The sequence below is a fragment of the Colobus angolensis genome, unplaced genomic scaffold, assembly GCF_000951035.1.
Source record: "Colobus angolensis palliatus isolate OR3802 unplaced genomic scaffold, Cang.pa_1.0 Scaffold129, whole genome shotgun sequence".
Lineage (NCBI taxonomy): Eukaryota > Metazoa > Chordata > Mammalia > Primates > Cercopithecidae > Colobus > Colobus angolensis.
Genome location: NW_012114141.1, coordinates 5,397,066 through 5,415,743, shown reverse-complemented (window position 1 = coordinate 5,415,743; position 18,678 = coordinate 5,397,066). Strand labels below are relative to the sequence as shown.

Below are 18,678 nucleotides of genomic sequence, written 5' to 3'. Positions count from 1 at the left end.
AGACTGTCTTATTCACTATTACCACAATCTTATTTTTTTTTTATGATTTTAATTCGTATGTACAGAGTAATGAAAGGAAATCGGTTAATACGTTAAAGCTTTTCACGATGGCTCAGGAGAAAGCAGTACACCTTAAATTGTCTTCCCAAGCGCATCAGAGCAGGAAGGTAGAAGTAACATGAAAAAATAGCCACCACAGGCAGCTGATGTATAATTCATGCATCGATACAGCAGATGTGTTGTATAAAGTAATTAACTAATCGGAACAATCAGGAGACCGAGAGCAATCTCCAGATGCATCTGTTTGATGCGCAAAATGAAATCTGTCTGTCTTAAAGGAATGTTCTGCAGCGGGATGCAATCTTGTAATAATCCCCTTTCTAATCTATGTCTCAAATAGTTGCCCCAAACTAGAAGACTTGCCTCCTGAACAATGGTCGCACACCACAGTGAGGAATGCTCTGAAGGACTTACTGAAAGATATGAATCAGAGTTCGTTGGCCAAGGAGTGCCCCCTTTCACAGGTACTTAGCATAGCATGTAATAAATAATAAGACATCATGGGCAACCGTGATTTGAGGTTTGATGGAGCTCCCTGGTTTAAAGCAACTGGTATCTGAAGCAGTAATCTGCCAAAAATGTAAAGTGACTTGACCACTGGTGACCTTTTAAAATATGCCTGATTTGTTGTGAACAGAGCCTATACGCTTTTTCTCCCTTGGGGAAAAGAGCCAAAGGACTGTTTACAGGAAAAACAGTTCAGTGCAAGACTCCACTGGCTAATTTTTAGATTTGTCTTCTGAGTGTTATGAGCATGATGGCTACATTCTCCTGAATGCCCTTATTTAAGAAAGAGTCAAGGTGGTACTAATCCCACAAAGCTTCCGTGAGAGGGAATGGCAGTGGCAGTGTTAATGCGTAAAACTTCACCGTGCTATCTGAATAAAATAACAGTACAATTCTTGGATATTCATTAGCAAAAAATTAAAAGTATTTTAGTACAAATAATTACCCTTAACTAAAAGTTGAATAGTGGTTAATTCATTAGGATTTTGTGACCAGTTTTGTGGCTTTGGTTTACTACTTTCCTGGTTTTTTTTTTTTTTCAGTGGAATTATACCTGTCATACCATCAGGGATATTTGAAATGAAATAAAGATTTTAAAATTATTTTCCTTGATTTCTTTGTTTAGAATAAATTTGGTGGAGGGCAGCTAAAACTCTAGATAGAGACTGCCTACCTGCTTATAGACAGAAAATCAAACATCATTTTTGATGAAACTCAGCTGATTTCAAATAAAAAAGAAAAAGGATGCCATGAATCTACTCTTAAAGGGCTGCTTAAAATGGGTTTGGGTACTGAGGGGATGACTATAACACATGTAAATATATGATATGTTATAGTCATCCCCTCAGTACCCAAACCCATTTTAAGGCCATTCCATGATACAGTATTATTAAAATGTTGGTCCAACTAGATTTTTACCAAAATTTTAATGTTTTCTTTTAATTTGAGTTTTAATTCTGAATATTAGTCTCAGCCATTTGAACTTGAACTGTATGACGCTGCTGTAAACATTTATGCAATTGAGAGATCTCAAAGTGTATTTCTGCTATATTCTGAGTAGCAGATATTCTCAAAATGTATTTCTAATATGAGGCTCATGAAGATTATTGGGTACCTTTGAAGGGAATCTTGTGGGCTTTGTGCTTCTGTTTCATAGAAACTCCATGCATTTCAGATTTGCTAAGTTACATTCCAACATTTTTACTTTGATATTTGCTACAGATTTTAGGAATGAAGCAAATGAATTAAGTTTATATTTAATAGCTTTCTATATTCTTCTAAAATAAGCTATAGCCACAGTTTACATATTCTCTGTATTGCTAAGTGTCCGTTTCTTGCAATTCAGAGAAAACTCTTTTTTGTCATTTCAGTTACTCCTTCAGCTAATCTCCTATCTTCCCTCTCTCACCCTTGGAATAGAGAGGATAGGAATTTATAACCATCAAATAAAAATAATTTAAATTAATTAAACACAATTAAATCAATAGGATGATAGAATAAAGGGGTGATTCTTACTTCTGGGACTTTGTTTCGCAGACACTCCAGATGACCTGTTACATGGTTGCTAGCATTTGAAAATTTGAAATGATCTAGAAATAAACTTGTTAAAAACTCAGTTAAAACATAATATAAACACCCAGTACTGGAATCGCATGTGTCTTTATGTTACTAAATGTCCCATTGATCGTGGAAGCATATTCAGACGAAGACTTAAGGCATTTACTATGAGCTGAAGAAGAGGATGTCGGTACAAATATTTATTGATACAGTCAGTGAGAACTAATTGTTAAATGACATCAACATTCAGCCAATAAACTCCACCTCACTGTAACTTATGAATAGAATTGTGAATTTACTTAATGTTATCATAGAAAATGAATTGCATACAGACAATTATAACATTAAGTAGCATGAGAAAATGTAATTCAGGACTTGGTTTTGGAGTCATACGTTAATGAATTTCTGTAGAGAGAGGTTTGCAGATACATGGCCGCCTGTGGCTGGATACCTCACTGTAATCATTAAGTGATGGAACCAGGCTACAATTTCCACATCAGTTATAATTATAGTATTCTTTTCCTTAAAAAACTTCTAAAAATTATGCATAGTTTAGCAGTGAAAGCAAATATTTGAAATTAATTTAATATTTAACAGTATGAAAAAATGTAAATTGTTCTCTAAATGAGGGAGTTATTTTATATTTTGCTGAACCATCTTCTCCTTTTCTACGAATCTGATACTCCAGTCAGAATGTTTTCAATATAAACTGTTTTCTGTGTGCTTCTTTATTATGTTTTTCTGTCTAGAGTTATTAAGATGAGAGATGCAAGTTCCCTAAAGCCTATGTCCAAAGTATATGCTGAGTTTGACAAAACTACTCTTTCTCCTATGGTTAAGATTTGGTGATGAAGATGGTCATGGTGAAAAAAGCCTAGCAAATAAATATGGCCTCAGTCTTGTGCAAAATGGGACCTAACACCAAGAAATGCCAAGTGTTAAGGCCCTTTCTTCCCCTGTGGAGTGTTGATTCATTCATGCGAGAGAACCTTTAGCGTGCAATTCAGCATACACATGTTACTGGACAGTAAGGGTTTTATTTTGTAGAATATGATAAAGTACTCCAGTAGCAAGTATGGCTACAGGGTCCCTAAATATTATGGTTAGTAGAAAGTTCACCCTGTGGAAAGGTAAATTCCTTTTATAGAGCAGGGGCTAGGAGGAGTGGAACTGGGGAACCACCAGGATTTTGCCTGGGGTGTTGAATAAGCGCTACCTCCTGTGCTCTTAGGATGATTGTCTAATACTTGGTAAGCAAATGTCCATTTGAACTTGGATTCTTAGAACCAGAAGGGATTATCCTTCCTAGGCTCCTCCCTTTGACAGTTGAAGGAGCCAGTGTCCCTGGAGATTAAAGTCATGGTGCCGGTTAATGACTAACACAAGTCCTGACTTGCTAAGCCTATGTCCTTGCCTGTGATAAATGTTAAAGTGCTGATTTAGCTACTTGGGAGGCCGAGGCAGGAGAATCACTTGAACCTAGAAGGTGGAGGTTGCAGTGAGCCAAGATCACACCACTGCATTCTAGTCTGGTGACAGAGTAAGACTCCATCTCAAAAAAAAAAAGAGGAATATTTACATTTGGGTACAATAATGTTTTCTTTGATAATATTCATAAGGTGTTCTCCAGCTGCAGAAATTCCATAAGTGGGCTTGGTTTGATTTACAACTCATACCTTTATTTCTGTTATCACTTTCCTATCATAAATCTGCCCAAATAGATTGACACTAATTTATTAAATTCTTTGTACCATGTGTTTTTTTATTTTTGTAAAATGTTCTAAGACATAAGAAACGCTTAGCTCATTATAGGTCTGAGGTTAGATGTTTTGTTGTTGCTTTTGTTTTTTTTCGGTGGATGTGGTTAGATAAGTTGAATGTTGCATTCTAAACTGCAGCTAAGGAGAGAATAAACTCTGATTTGGGGACCAGAAAGCCTGTAGTCATAAAACTTTTGAGGATATGGATTTGGGAGGAAAATTGGGAATTTAAAAAGTAAACATTTTTATTTATAATAAAACATTACATTTTGATGCTTATTTTCCCTGGAGTTTTAGAAATTGCGTTTAAATACAAGATAAATATATATATACATTCTGATACAGAGTAGATCCATTTTGTTAAGTAAAAGGTCAGCTATTCTACCAGCATAATGTCTTCCTTCTAAAAATATTTAGGTCAAGTATTTCATGGAGGTTTTGATCTGATTTGTGCATTTTTACCTCTCCTCTGTCACCACACACATGGGTATATATACACACGCGCGTGCACACACACACACCACAACTTTCACATTTTTAAGGCATTGGATTATTTTCTATCTTATTTCTCACCTGGAAAAGATATCTTTAAGCCAAGTCATATAAAATGGGTGAGAAGTGTTATTTTTATTTTCAAGTAGCAAAATACATATAAAATAAATTTAAATTTGAACATTCCATTTAGAAGTAATATTGAGAAAGATGATTTTCCAATTTTCCTTTTATTCACAGCATCCTAGGATCTCAAATATGTTGGACAATTTATTTATTAATGGCAAAATAGATTTTAAAAAGAAACTACCCCATACTCCTGAAGCTGAGCTTTAGTACTGCTCTCCTGAAACGTGACCGTCATTTCCATAGGAATTAAATACACGCACGTGTTTAGTTGATTTTCAGTCTGTATTATAAATGATACTGGAGCAACAACTACAAATCTATCATGTTATATAAATGTGTTTTTAATAAACTATTTCAGTTTTTAGACTGAAATGACATGTTTCTTAAAATTTTAAGTCAGCTTTAGTAGTCACATTCTTAAGAGAATAGCCAGGATCGGTGTTCATATATTGCATTTCACGTGAGAGTCTAACCTATGAAATTTGTTCACTTTCATATATTCAAAAGTATGTATTGATAATCTGCCATATGCCAGGCATTCCATTTCCTATGTAGTGTTAAGGATATAGCATCTTATGAGTTGAAATAATAGTATTGCACTTTCATTTAGTGCTTCTGATGTATCGAGAGTGCCTTTGGTCCCCCTAAGAAGGATATAGTCTTATATCCCCATTTTTAAATGAGGAACCTGAGGCACAGAATGTTGACATGAGTGTCCATGGCTGCATTGCTGGTGAAGCAGAAGAGTAAGACTTCATACCCAGAGCCTGTGAGCTTCACTCACCGAGTAGCCCTTTCATCACATACCACAGATAAAGGAAGTTTAAAAAAGACAAAATGAAAGCCTCTTGGATGAATTGGATAGGTTTTATAATACACTTCGATTTTCCTAAAGTACTGATAACTACTTGTAGTTTTCCAAGTGTATTTATTCTCATTGCGGAAAATTTTCTTTAACGTGTTTTGGTTTTGTGTCTTTGATTTTTTGTTTGTATATTGTCGTGTTTTAAAAGTACATTGCTGTCATTTCAAGCCCCTAATCACGGGTGATGTAGACAGGAGCTGACTTTTGGGATAACTTGGCATTTGGGACGTTCTAGAAGATTTGCCAGTATAGTTCTGTGCAGTTATTTCTCTTTCCTATTCTTTCGTATCCTCAAGACCAGTAGGCATAATTATGCTAATAACCCTTTGTTTTGAACCCCAAGATAACATTAGGCATTTTCATTAGAAATAGTGGGCAGATGAATTTCTTTGGTCTGTTTGAAAATACAGACTCCAGTCATCAGACTGGCCTGATCCAATGAACGAGTCTTTTCCGAGCAGCTCCATTTTAAAATAAAATGATTCCTGTTTGAGATGAGCTGGAACGATTTTATACTTGCCCCTTCCCAGTATAAAATTATCTTATGTTAAAACATCATATATTTTGAAGAAAAGCTCTACAGGGTATCTGCTTTCCTTTTTAAAATTACAAAACTTTCCTTAGTTTTTACCCTGCTGACCATGGAAAGCTCAGATTATAGATGTCTGCCTTGCCAGGCACTGAAGTACTTGATACTAATTGGATATTATGACCACTTTTCAGCAATTGTATTACTGTAATGGTGGAATCCATAAAGGAAATGGTAAACCTGTCTTATATGGGTAGTTGTGTGAATTGCAAAACTTATATCAAATAATTTTTTTGCCTCGTCTTTTGAACCAGTCATGACATCATTCTAGTTCCGTTTTCAACTTAGTGAGATGTCTGCTCTGTGTTAATATTATGATATGTATAATCTGCAACAGAATTGTCCTCCAAATTGCAAGTTTTCCTTTTTGAATCTAATATATCAGGCTCATTTTTAGATGACTTAGATACATAAGGATTTTATTGTAGCTTGATGTTAGCTCTCTGTAACCTTTCAGATATATTAATCAAAAAAGCCAAACTTAATAAAGCATCTAACTTAAAATGGATTGATCTCAAATATTTTATAGCCACTATCTTTTCACAATAGTAAAACATAAAAGAGTTTAAGCCATGCCAATTTAGAGAGTGCTTAACAATGTGTAACTACTTTATTTTCACTTAATAGATTTTTTACCTGTGCCTTGTTTCAGATCTGAACAGGTTTCCTTTGACCTCAAAATCACTAATGCAAGGAAAATTACCATATCATGAGAGTATTTTTCCTCTTTTTTTGCCTGATGCTTAGAATAATAAATACTCCCAAAGCTTAGGAGTAGACATGGCCTGAGAGAAAGCCTATTAAATGCCATTTTCTAATGGTTTTAAAAAACAGCTTAGGCAAATCATGCTAACCAAACTGATTTTCTTGCTAAAACAGAACTAGTTTTAGCACATATTTTAGACATCTTTTTTCCTCAATTACTACTGAAACTTCAAATTGGGCTCTATCTGGATTTGCTTTATAGATCTGCTTCATTTCATGCCAGATTTGGGCAAACTCATAAACAACCCCCGACTCCAAAAAAAAAAAAAAAATTCCAGATAATCAAAACAAACAGATACACGAACTCAATTTCCCCGTCTTTCATTGGAAACTGCTTGATTATAACGTGCTCTGAGTATAAAAAACATAAGAGAGCCTTTAACATAACAGAGGAGAGCCTCAGTCCTGGTTCTGCAGCTCATTGCCAATTGAAGTAAGGAACGCTCTGGCTGTTGGGACTTTTAAATCTAGACTTAAAAGTTATTTGTTCTGTTTAGCATTTTTAAAATGATTCTATTAGGAATTGTGTGTGCTTCAGTTTTAATTTTAACTCATAATGATTGTAAAGCACCCTGGGATGCTTGCTTGAAGGGCGCTACAGAAATATAAGATTGTATTGTGTTCTAATATGCAGTCTTATGGGGTGCTGGAGTTTCACCATGGACAGTTCACAAGGTTGCAGAATTCCTCATGGCAGAGAAGGTGGCTCGCTGACTTCTTTAGCAGTCTTTTTCTCTCATTCTTACTCTGAAACTTTGTTCTCTTTAGTCATCATCTTTCTCTCTTAAAAAAAAATTAGGCCGGGTGCGGTGGCTCAAGCCTGTAATCCCAGCACTTTGGGAGGCCGAGGCGGGCGGATCACAAGGTCAGGAGATCGAGACCATCCTGGCTAACATGGTGAAACCCCGTCTCTACTGAAAAATACAAAAAACTAGCCGGGCGAGGTGGCGGGCACCTGTAGTCCCAGCTACTCGGGAGGCTGAGGCAGGAGAATGGCATGAACCCAGGAGGCGGAGCTTGCAGTGAGCTGAGATCTGGCCACTGCACTCCAGCTTGGGCGACAGAGCGAGACTCCGTCTCAAAAAAAAAAAAAAATTGATTATTTTCTATTGTAATATTTTCCCATAGAAATGCTAATCTAATTTAGTTGACTCAGGTTGAAGATGCAAACCAGTTGATAGGTTGGAAGTTAAGAAAAGAGTAAAATTTTTAATCGCTAGCAGTATTTGAGGTCACATTCTTATCTGAATAACAAGACATGATACTTCATTACTGGATACCACCGTCTCAGACTTGTCCCATTTTACTGTCCACCTGGTATTTGTTCCAAGGCAGTTCAGAAGTGTAACAAGTATTAACTTTGTGAAATGTCGCAATGAGACTCTTCTCTGTATTGAAACTCCTGGGCTATGATAACATATGACACAGCTTGATCTAGTTTTCTTTTTACTTTTTAATGGGACTATTTCTTTAGAGTAATGGCATTTCTTCAACAACTTCATTCTGTTACTTTTTGTGTGTTTTTGTTTGTCATTGCTCTGTAGCATCCCTTTAATTAGCTCCCAGCATTGTAGGAATCAGGAATGTGAGTTCTGTTGCGGCCAGCTATATGAGCTTGGGCAGCTGACTCCATGACTCAATTTTCTCATCTGTAAAGTAGGAGGATAATAGTACCAATTTCTCAGCCTTGTTTTGAGAATTAAATGAGCTGGTACTTAGAAAACATTTAGAACAGTTTTCAGTCCTAAAGTATGCCATAACTAGTTGTTTTTCTAAAATGTGGGCATTGAGAGTTTGAAATCACACTTGCACATGCCACATGGTCTAAGTAACTCTCTGGCTACATGGAAGATTTTGGTGCAATCTTCATTTTTAGTGAAAACAACCAAATACTTTTCATTTGTGAAAAAAATTAAAGGACTATATTATAACTCAATCTCAACATTAAGGAACACTTGCAATCATTATAAAGTTATGATGTATTTTAAAATGGAAGTGGAAGTCTGAAGCTTGTACTTTAAATAAATCGATTTGGAAGTTTAGCAAATATGATACCCTAGACTAGACAATGTCAAATAGAATAAAGATGGGACTGTTATCAAGAGGTGAGCTTTTGCCAGTATCTTTTCCATTAACTAACCTCACCTGTATTCCCAGCACCCAAGGTTCTGTCCTCTCCTTATGCGCCCATCGTAGCATTTTCCACATTGTTCTGAAATAGTCTGTGGACTAACTAGGCTGTCTGTGTGCACTGTAATTGACTGTCCCAAGGGAACTAAGTTGTATTCATCACTGTCATAGATCCTGACACACAGTAGGAACTCGAGAATATTCGTCAGACTTAACCTTGTAGGATTTGCACGTTTATTTCATAAACCAATATAGCACATCAGTGGTTGTATTAATAGTACTCTATAGATACTTTTATCTACAGTATCCTATCTTATGAAATATTTTTCTATTATACTTAATTCTGTATTTTTACCTAACAAAGAACAAATCGCTTCTGAATTTTTCTCTTAAGAAAACCTACTGACATTCTAAGCTGTCTCATGCTTTTATATGTTTGATAATGTTCATGAATATGTGTACTAAACTTACACATTTGTAAGCACAACAGTAGCCTTGGAGTTACAGGGAACTCAGAGGTCTGAATGCTTAAAAAGACCTAATTATACATCACAGTTAAGGACAAACTTTAAAAACATATGCAGCATTTTTAAATTTTTAAATTTTTCTTCCACAGTGGTACATGTATTTCCGCCTGCCTAATAATTTTCATTTTGTCTCAGTTGCATTATATTTGAGACCCATGCTACTTTACTGTTATTTTCATTGGTTCATTTTCTTCTCATATTCAAGAGTAAAATAGGAAATTTTCAGTAACAGTCAGATAATTTATAGACAAAGATGCTGACATTGCCAGGACAGAAATGTTAACAGTATCACCCCATGTTCGCTTACAGTGTCCATTCCTCAGTCGTGTTCTAAAGTCTACATCTGGCATCAGAGACTCCATTTAAGGCTATCAACATACAGTGTTTTAAAGTCATCTGTGTAAAGGTCTAGAGTCACCTGAATTTAGAGAGAGCTGCAAGAGTAGATAACTGTTCAGCCATTCCATAATGGGCCTTAGGGACTTGGTTTGTCCACCTTCTAAGCATGATCACCAGCTCAGCCTGGAAAACACATGTTTAGTGATGGATGGAGCTCTTTATTATATGATTTACAACCCATTCCAACACATTTTTATCATTTCACCACAACTTCTAATGAGACGATTACCAGAGGATGGCATTTTCCTACACTGTGAAGGATTTTCATAATATTGATTGAGATGAAGCCAGATTAATTTGATTTTTCTTTATGATCTAATCCAGAGGTGACATTGGTTTATATTTATCTGGTAGACATGGGAAGTCTTATCTAAAAGCTAACAACAATGAATAAAACACAGAAATCAAAGCTGTGGTTTAGCCCTCAGTCATCTGTGAAGTCTTGGATCAGATCTGAGTGGGGTCCATGGACCCCACAATCTGCTCCAAGGTTTTATGCAGACCCTGAAATTATAAGCCAGTTTTGGGAATGCATGGGGCACAGGTTTCATAGGTTTTATGTAATTTTCAAAGTCAATTCTGTGACCCCATAAATAGCTAAAAGCCAGGAGATATTTTACCCCCAATTTTTGGGCAGTATGGCTTAAAAATCTAATATGCTCATGTACAGAAGGAATGCAAAGAGGTAATATAAAGTCTCCTGTGAAGAGTTACAGAACCTAATTCTAGTATTTACTTTTGGAAAATGAATTGCTCGAAGTACTTTAGTTCTTGTTTTCGCTCTGTGGTTTAAGGTTTTTTGTTTGTTTTTTTTAAAAAGGTTCTATTTAGGACCTCTGGAACTTAACACAAATTTGGTATCTTTTTTTCTTCTATTTCTAAGTGCAGGTACTAGAAATTTTAATCTCTAGAGAGGATGAGCGATTTAACCACACAAGGGCATCAGAGAAAGAGATTTCTCAAATGGGTACATTGGTATACTATAGTGCCTAAGGTTCAGAATCAGGAAACAGTTTTTGCAATAAAATAAAATAAAACTCTTTGGATTCATATTTATCTAATGAAAAACTTGTGAAAATTCTATTTGGATATAGCATAATATTTAACTTAATAAAGAGTATATTTTAAATAGTCATAAGCAGGATGCCAGTGGGGCCGTAACCTTCCTCTAAAATAAGACTCTAGTTGGAGACATTTGCACAGTGAGTACCTGAGAATGAATAATGTGCGTTACAATTGAATCTTCTTTAGTCCCTCTGTTTGAGAAGACATACAGATTTCATAGACTTTTAAAGCTGTTAAGAGGAGACATTGGAGATTATCTAGTTCAGTTCCCTTCCTGTTACAGCTCCTTTGTGCAGTTAATTTGGAATATTACATGCACTTAATATACCTTTTTAAAATATTTTATAGTTTAAGCTCTTTACCAATATATTCATTTGGTTTGAGTAAGGTTTCAGTGTGATAAGAAAGGTCTGGCTAGGTACTTATACAAAAGGGCAGAATAGAGAATCTGGTCAGAACATATTATCTGGGCATTATATAAGTTACTTTATGGGAAGAGCCATGTAAACTGTGAACCAACATTTTCTTTAAAAGTTATGAATCGAGTATTTAAATCAATAACATTTCTGTGCTTTGATATGATCACATTTTCATCTTTAGGAAATATAGTAGGAAAATTAAAATAGAATTGGATGTGTTCTCTTTGTGCTTCCTTTTGTATTCCTTTAGAGCTTTGTACTGAGTTTCCAATTTTAGCAATGTGCCGGGGTTACTTTGTATGAAAATGCCATTTTCAGGCACTAGGATTGATCAAGATGGCAAGAGCCATAACTATGACAACTGGAGTTTAAGTAAAATTTAGAAGTGATTAGTCTCTTCTCAACAAATCGAGATTCCAAATATGCCCCAGTTGTATCTCCCAAGAGAATAGCTTAGAAAGCAATAGAGGATCCAGAGGGAAAGATTTGGGAAACAGAAGCTAACAAGCACAAACAGAATATTTCACTTAGAAATCCTGCCATTCGCTCTCATAAACTGAAGCCCATTTCCCATCCTTCCCACCCCCAAAATACCAGATGGGAGCTACCTGTTAATTTTCAACAAATTCATTTCTTCTCAGTACATCATATCTCATACGATGCCTCTTAAAGCTTGTTTGTAGTATTTGGTGTCCTTTGAGATTAAAAGAAAACCTCATTTACAAGGAATCCCTGTGAAAATTGTATTTGAATGTGGAGTTGATGTGAAGTTAAAGTTTGACCTTTGAATTTTCCACGGCCAGATAAAAAGCTGCTGTAAAAAATCAGGCCATAGGTAGTCAGGACATGCACAAAAGGGTGGGAGATTAGAATGTATGAAGTTGCACTTCTCAAAAAATAAAAATATAAAATAATAAAAGCCAGTAGTTTGACAGAGTGTTCAGTAAATGCTCATTTTATTGAAAATTACAAAAAGGTGCTTAATGCCTTTGCGCCATTAATACACTACATTAAAAGGTTACTGTCAAGATTAGTGTTCCATCCCTGAAAATTAACTATAGGGCTTTACACATCACCATGCACAGACTGAGAAGTTAAAGGTTTTTTAAAGACACATTTTGCATTGTGCAGCCATTTATTTCAGAAAACAATTATTTTAGACTTTGCCAAAGACATTAGGAATGATGTGCTTTCATTTAAAGCACGGGCATAACAGATACGTATTATAAACAAGGTAGAACCATGAAATTCTCCTTATAGAATAAAACCTGTGCAAGATTATTTCCCTTGGTGTCTCTCTAGAGTATTCCAATTCAAAACATACATTCCTTCCTACAGAAAAAAGATATTCAGATTCCTTAGTTGAAATTAATTAGCATTCAGAAACCAGATAGCATGTTTTTGGGTATTCATGAGATCTCTGTTTGAAAAAAATGTTTTTAACTTGTAGAAATGTGTTGCAACACACAGATGGGAAGAAAAAGAAAAAAAAATCTCTTTAGCAAGCACTGTGTGTAAAAGGAATATTACATTTTGCACGCTCCTGATTGCTCTGTGTAAACAGTTTTTGACATCTGTCTTTATAGTTTTCGAGGAGAGGAAGACTTTGTTAAAAGAATCATTTTTATACAGCAGTCACCATTTCAGTCTTGCTTTACCTGTATTATGAAAGCAGATGGTCTGCATGTCTTTTGAATATTTATAACTATCAAAAACAATCTCTTGCTATTCACCCTTAGGCTTATGAGATGTCAGGACTGTTCTGGTTGAAAAAAATCATCTTGGGTGTTTACAGAAAGAGGATTACATTAAGCTAAAATGACTATACATTTTCCAGTTTAATATTTGTCCATCAGCTGTTTAATCGTATTTAGATAATTGTGTAAATAAGATGTTGTAGCCCTTGCCCTCTCTGCTGATGGAGCCTGAAAGCTTTAAACATGGGTGAACCACCATTTTGTAGATGCTTTTGCTACCTCCTCCCCACCTCAGCTAAGCCATCAGCTAGTCCTTGGTAAGTTTTGATCATGATATCACAGTCCTGGGTTTTTTTTTTTTAAAGTAGTGCACAAAAGGCAAGTATGTAGATCATATGAAATACTAGGAAGCTGCTGGCTTCCTGTACAGGCTGTTTAGTTTATTAGGGTATATTGTAATATGCAAATACGGTACAGCACTCCAATTACCCTTTAAAGCTGACATGGTTTTCTCTTTATTTTCTATGAGCATGCAGAACTCTGAGGGTATTTTGGAAAACTTTTGGTATAGTGGGGGTTAACTGTTTTTTGACTGGAAGCTGAGCAATCAGAGATAACAGATTTTGCTGTGGTTGGTTGATTTGGCAGAAAAGCATGAACAGTTTTGGTTTAAATGATTGAATAACCTGATTAGCATTGTTTTGGAGTGGTTTTTTTTTGGTTGTTGTTAAAGGCACAACAAAGCAATTTTAAGGGTAATCAGATCACTGCCTTTCCCCAGCTGATGAATCTTTTTTTGAGAAGGGCTCACCTCTCTCAAAACTCCTTCTTTGGCTACTAAGATGAACAAGTAAAAAAATAAAACAATCTTCCTTCATTTTTTAAACGTGTTAAAAATATATACCTACAGTACATATGATGTTGTAGCAGGGATTTAAAAGAAGATAATTTTTTGAAAAATTATGTAACCTCAACTGATTCCTTGTGGTTTTTGTTTTTCAAATTTGAAAGAGCTAGAGTATTTTAGAGCAAAGGTTCAGAATGTTCTATCTATCTTTAAGTTAGGCTTTAGAAAAATTCCACCCTTACCTTTTCACAATTAGAAAGGTTATAAATAATGTATTTGGCTGAAAAGGAAGCTCAGCCTGTGGCAGATGGTATCATTCTAGAGTACTGGGGTTTCTGTGAAGATGGCATTCTTTCAGATCGGAACTTCAGCAGACTCTCAGAAAGAACTGAAGCTCCTCATAGGGAGTAGACATGTGCTTTATGGATCTTAGAAAAGCTTACAACTTGGCTCCTAGGATGAGAATATTGTGTCACACTGGGGTTATGAGACCCACAGCCAATTTCTGCCGACTTTGAAATTGTATTTCCCAACACTGGAAGCTGTGGCCTGTTTATTGGTTGGTACACCGTGTAACATTTGAACTTGGGATTTCAACCGACTGAGTTTTGTCGGTTGGTTTATTTTATTCTGTGAACATTGATGTTTTATACAGACCAGCCACTGAATAGGAAACTTGCCATACAAGTTGTGTCTTTTTCAAAGTGCTTTGGATAGCTCATATAAATAGACACTGAGAGAGAACTGGAATAACATAACCACCGAGCACTGCAACTTCCGAGACATCTGTGTGGATGTATTTTGAAAAACCTGGGAAGGGATCTCTTGCAAATTAGTGAACAAAGGTTCTTGAAACTATGATTTCTATCACGACAGCCAAAGCGATGGATTTGAAAGATTCGTGTCACAGTTAAGCTGCCGTTATCTTTGACCTTTAAGGGGAAAAAAGGGGAAGAGGATTTCTGGTGGCTTGTTTCAGTGACCATTTTTATTGATCACCTAGTTTGTGTCCAGCCCTCTGATGAATCCAGGATGTATTGAGATGAGACCTAAGGCCCACAGTCCAGTGCAAAATAAACAGCAGGATGAGTGCTCTAGTGCAGGAGGTTTGGGAACTTAGGAAAGGCCTCATGGAAGCAAGGATGCCCAGGATGTATCCTGAAGGATGAGCAGCTATTAGCTAGAGATTGAAGAGGGCATGGGTCATGCATCCAAGCCAGAGGAGTGGTATGCCTTCTTGATGCTTTCTACCAGATATAAGCCAGCTTCAGAAAACACCACCAAATTGGAGTATGAGAAGAAATGAAATATTTCCCTTTAGTATTCTCCCTTACTATTCCTTGACCCAACTTGGAACTTAATAATTTAATCATTATATTTTATTCTACATTAAAAAGACTCAAAATACTGTATATCATTTGAAACTTTTATCTGATACTCCTTTGATATTTAAACATAGTCACCTGATGTGAAATGTGATCATATAATGAAAGCCCAGTGATGAGGAGGAGGCAGAGGGTTGTCATAGTAATTAATATCTCTTCAGTTTATACATAATATGTTACAGGCTCTGTGCTAATTGTATCACATCTATTATTTATTGTCTGTCCAAGGGCAGATAGTACGTCTCTTCAAGTCATTATTTTCCTAGTGAGTTGCCCAGTGCTTGGCACATGGTAGAATATAAGTATATGCTAAATGAATTTTTAAAATACCTGAATGGATGGATTCTCAGAACAACTCCATGAGGTGTATGCTATTACCATTCCCATTTAGCATGGGAAATTGTGATGGAATGGTCAACTGTTTGACCCAAGGTCATGCTACCAGTGTGTGACACATCCTCACTTGAATGTGTGTTTATTTCTATTCTGTTTTGTCAGATGAACATTTAGTGTTTATTATGTGCCAGGCATTGAGCTAGAAAATAATATAGTGCCCCAGACCTGTGTGAACTCACAGCTTAGTGCAGTCTTTCTAAACCAGTATCTCCTTTGAAGTGACGCAAGAGTCCCAAGCCTTTCTGATGTGGAACTTAGCCTACTATCTGTACATCCCACCACCTAGGAAAATATTACCAATCATGACTTTCTTTTATTTGTGTTATCAAAACAATAGGTGTTTTTTTCCTGATATTCTAAATTTAAGATTACACTATTGAATATGATTTTTCAAATGCCATGGGCACCACAAAATTCTGCAGCCTCTTTCCTGCCATTGAAACCGGCTGACTGGTCTATTCCAATGCTATGCCTAAGCCTTTAGTAGGAATTTTACCACCTGAAACACACACACACACACACACACACACACACACACGCCCACACATACTCCTCATGAAATGACTATATGAGCAATCTAATTGGACAGATTATTGCATATTGTCCAATAAAATCAGACATGACTCCAAGTTACCTGAATTCGGAAATATTTCCTAGTCACTCAAAAGCACAGATAGGGAATCCAAAAAGTTGCTTTGTCATGCATTATTAGTTATGAATTAGCTATTTTATTTAAGTCTTGCTTAGGCTATTATTTACATTAATCAGAGTTTCCTAACCATGTTACAGAAAAGCACTTAAGCCCAGAACCTACCAATTTAGGGTTAAATAGGGTAGGGGGAAGTTTTGACGATGATGCATGTATGGATATTATTTTCCATGTATGGATAATAATAAACTGTATAGCACTATTACATATAGGGTCTGGATTTATAATATGTAAGACATTTTTTCACACACACACCATGGATTCTTCTTCCTTCCATCATCCCCTACGTTTTCCACCGTTGATATACCAAATCACATTAAATTGAGATGATCTATTTACATATCTGTGTTTTTTTTTTTTTTTTTTTTTTGAGACGGAGTCTCGCTCTGCCGCCCAGGCTGGAGTGCAGTGGCCGGATCTCAGCTCACTGCAAGCTCCGCCTCCCGGGTTCACGCCATTCTCCTGCCTCAGCCTCCCAAGTAGCTGGGACTACAGGCGCCCGCCACGTCGTCTGGCTAGTTTTTTGTATTTTTAGTAGAGACGGGGTTTCACCGTGTTAGCCAGGATGGTCTCGATCTCCTGACCTCGTGATCCGCCCGTCTCGGCCTCCCAAAGTGCTGGGATTACAGGCTTGAGCCACCGCGCCTGGCCTATATCTGTGTTCTTAATGGATAGTAAACTTCTTGTAGGCAGAGGCTGTCTGCCATCTTTGGATGACAGGTGCCTCATCTTTGTAGGCAGATGCCTCTGCCATCTTTGCATCCTTAGTACCAGCCAGGCATATAGTAGGTGTGCAGCAAAGAGCAAATTTCATATGTAGAACTGTTGGCAAACTGAAGTAGACTGGATGTTTTTCAAAAACCTCAGCAAAATTTGGATATTCTATACACTTCTAAAAAGTAAAACATAAACCACATCTAAAACTTACGTGTATTATTATATTAACATTTAAGAAACTGCCAGATATCTAGATAAAGAGTAATAATTTTTTTAAAAATTGGACCAGAGTGGAAGAACATCAACTGTCATCCATTTGCAGAAGAATCATCATTATCCATCAGCGATCTCAATAGTTTTTATTAGTGTCTGACTTTATTGATCTCTTATTACAAGAGAGTAAGTGAGATTGAAGCTGACAGATCAGGTAATCTTCTGGCTCTGGTTTTGGCAACTTTGCTAAGTGTCTTTTTACACTGTGAACTGTGGGAGGCTCTTAGTGAAATTGCAAGCTATTGGATTAATGGCAGAGCATCATGAACACATTAAGAATGTCTTTTTAGAGATATAAAATGTGAAAATGACTATAAAGTAGAAAGTGTCAAAAAAAAAAAAAGATATCACAGTGCCTCTTAGGAAAGATAGCTGTGTTTTACATAAATAATGCGACTCCAGCTTATCCTTCACTGGAAGTTCTTTAGAGATCCCCAAATTTACATATTCTGGAAATGTGTGCATGCTACAGAATTAACACTGATGGTGGATGTCAGGAGAATGAATAATAACCGAAGGAGCTTTACATTAGAGGTAACTTAAAGAAGATAATTATGTAAAAATACTTTTGTCCCCAAACTGGCTTTTCTGGTTGCTCACTGCCTTCTGAACAGTGCTGCTTTCTATAAACTATTTAACAATAGACCAACTGATGTCTAAAATGTGAGTTCTCCTGTTTCTACACATAGGGTTGAGGGATAGATGGGTGCTGCAAAATCTTACTCCTAAGACTCGGTAGGAAGTTGTTAGCTGTTACTAGAGAATATGGGTAACGGGTTAAAATGGACCATGAATTTAGTCATTGAAATTAACATAACCAACATTTGCTGGGAAGATTGTAAATGATTTTTTAAAAAATCCTCCTAGTAATACATTAAAATCATGTTTTTCTTCATTTAAAAAAATAAAACCCTACTTAGTAATACATTAAAATCATGTCTTTCTTCATTTTTGTATGTTAAAGAGCTGACACTGTTTTCAGGACATTTATTAAAAGCAGGATAAAGAAAAGTCACAGTAGGTCATGTTTTTGTGATATCCTTGAGAAATTGAGAAGCATGAAATGTATAAATTTAAAATTTTTATGATCAGTTTGAAATTCAGAACTTAAGCTTTACTATTCATGAAGCCAGTAATAAGATTGCGGAATGTTTTTCTCTTGATAAAGGATCTCTGTGAATAGTTTGTTTCTTCTTAAATACGATCAGTTAACCTTTGATCAGTGTTAATGCACCTCCACTTTAAATCCAAATAATAGAGTGGAAAGCGCAAGTGCTGTTTCTCAAATTTTAATATACATGCGAATCCCCTGGGGACCTTGGTAAAATGCAGGTGCTGAGTGCACTGGTCTGGGGTAGGGCCCAAGATTCTGCATTTCTTTTTTTTTTTT

The 18,678-nt window shown here is 36.1% G+C and overlaps 1 protein-coding gene across 4 annotated transcripts in view; it reads left to right on the top strand.

Moving 5' to 3' along the window:
* The window catches only part of SATB1 (SATB homeobox 1), a 91,683-nt gene that overhangs the window by 22,898 nt on the left and 50,107 nt on the right, over positions 1 to 18,678 (top strand). For all 4 annotated transcript variants that reach the window (XM_011933718.1, XM_011933717.1, XM_011933720.1 and 1 more), the window contains one exon: positions 401 to 524. In XM_011933718.1, coding sequence (XP_011789108.1) covers positions 401 to 524 — 124 coding nt within the window. The remainder of the gene's footprint in view (positions 1 to 400; positions 525 to 18,678) is intronic.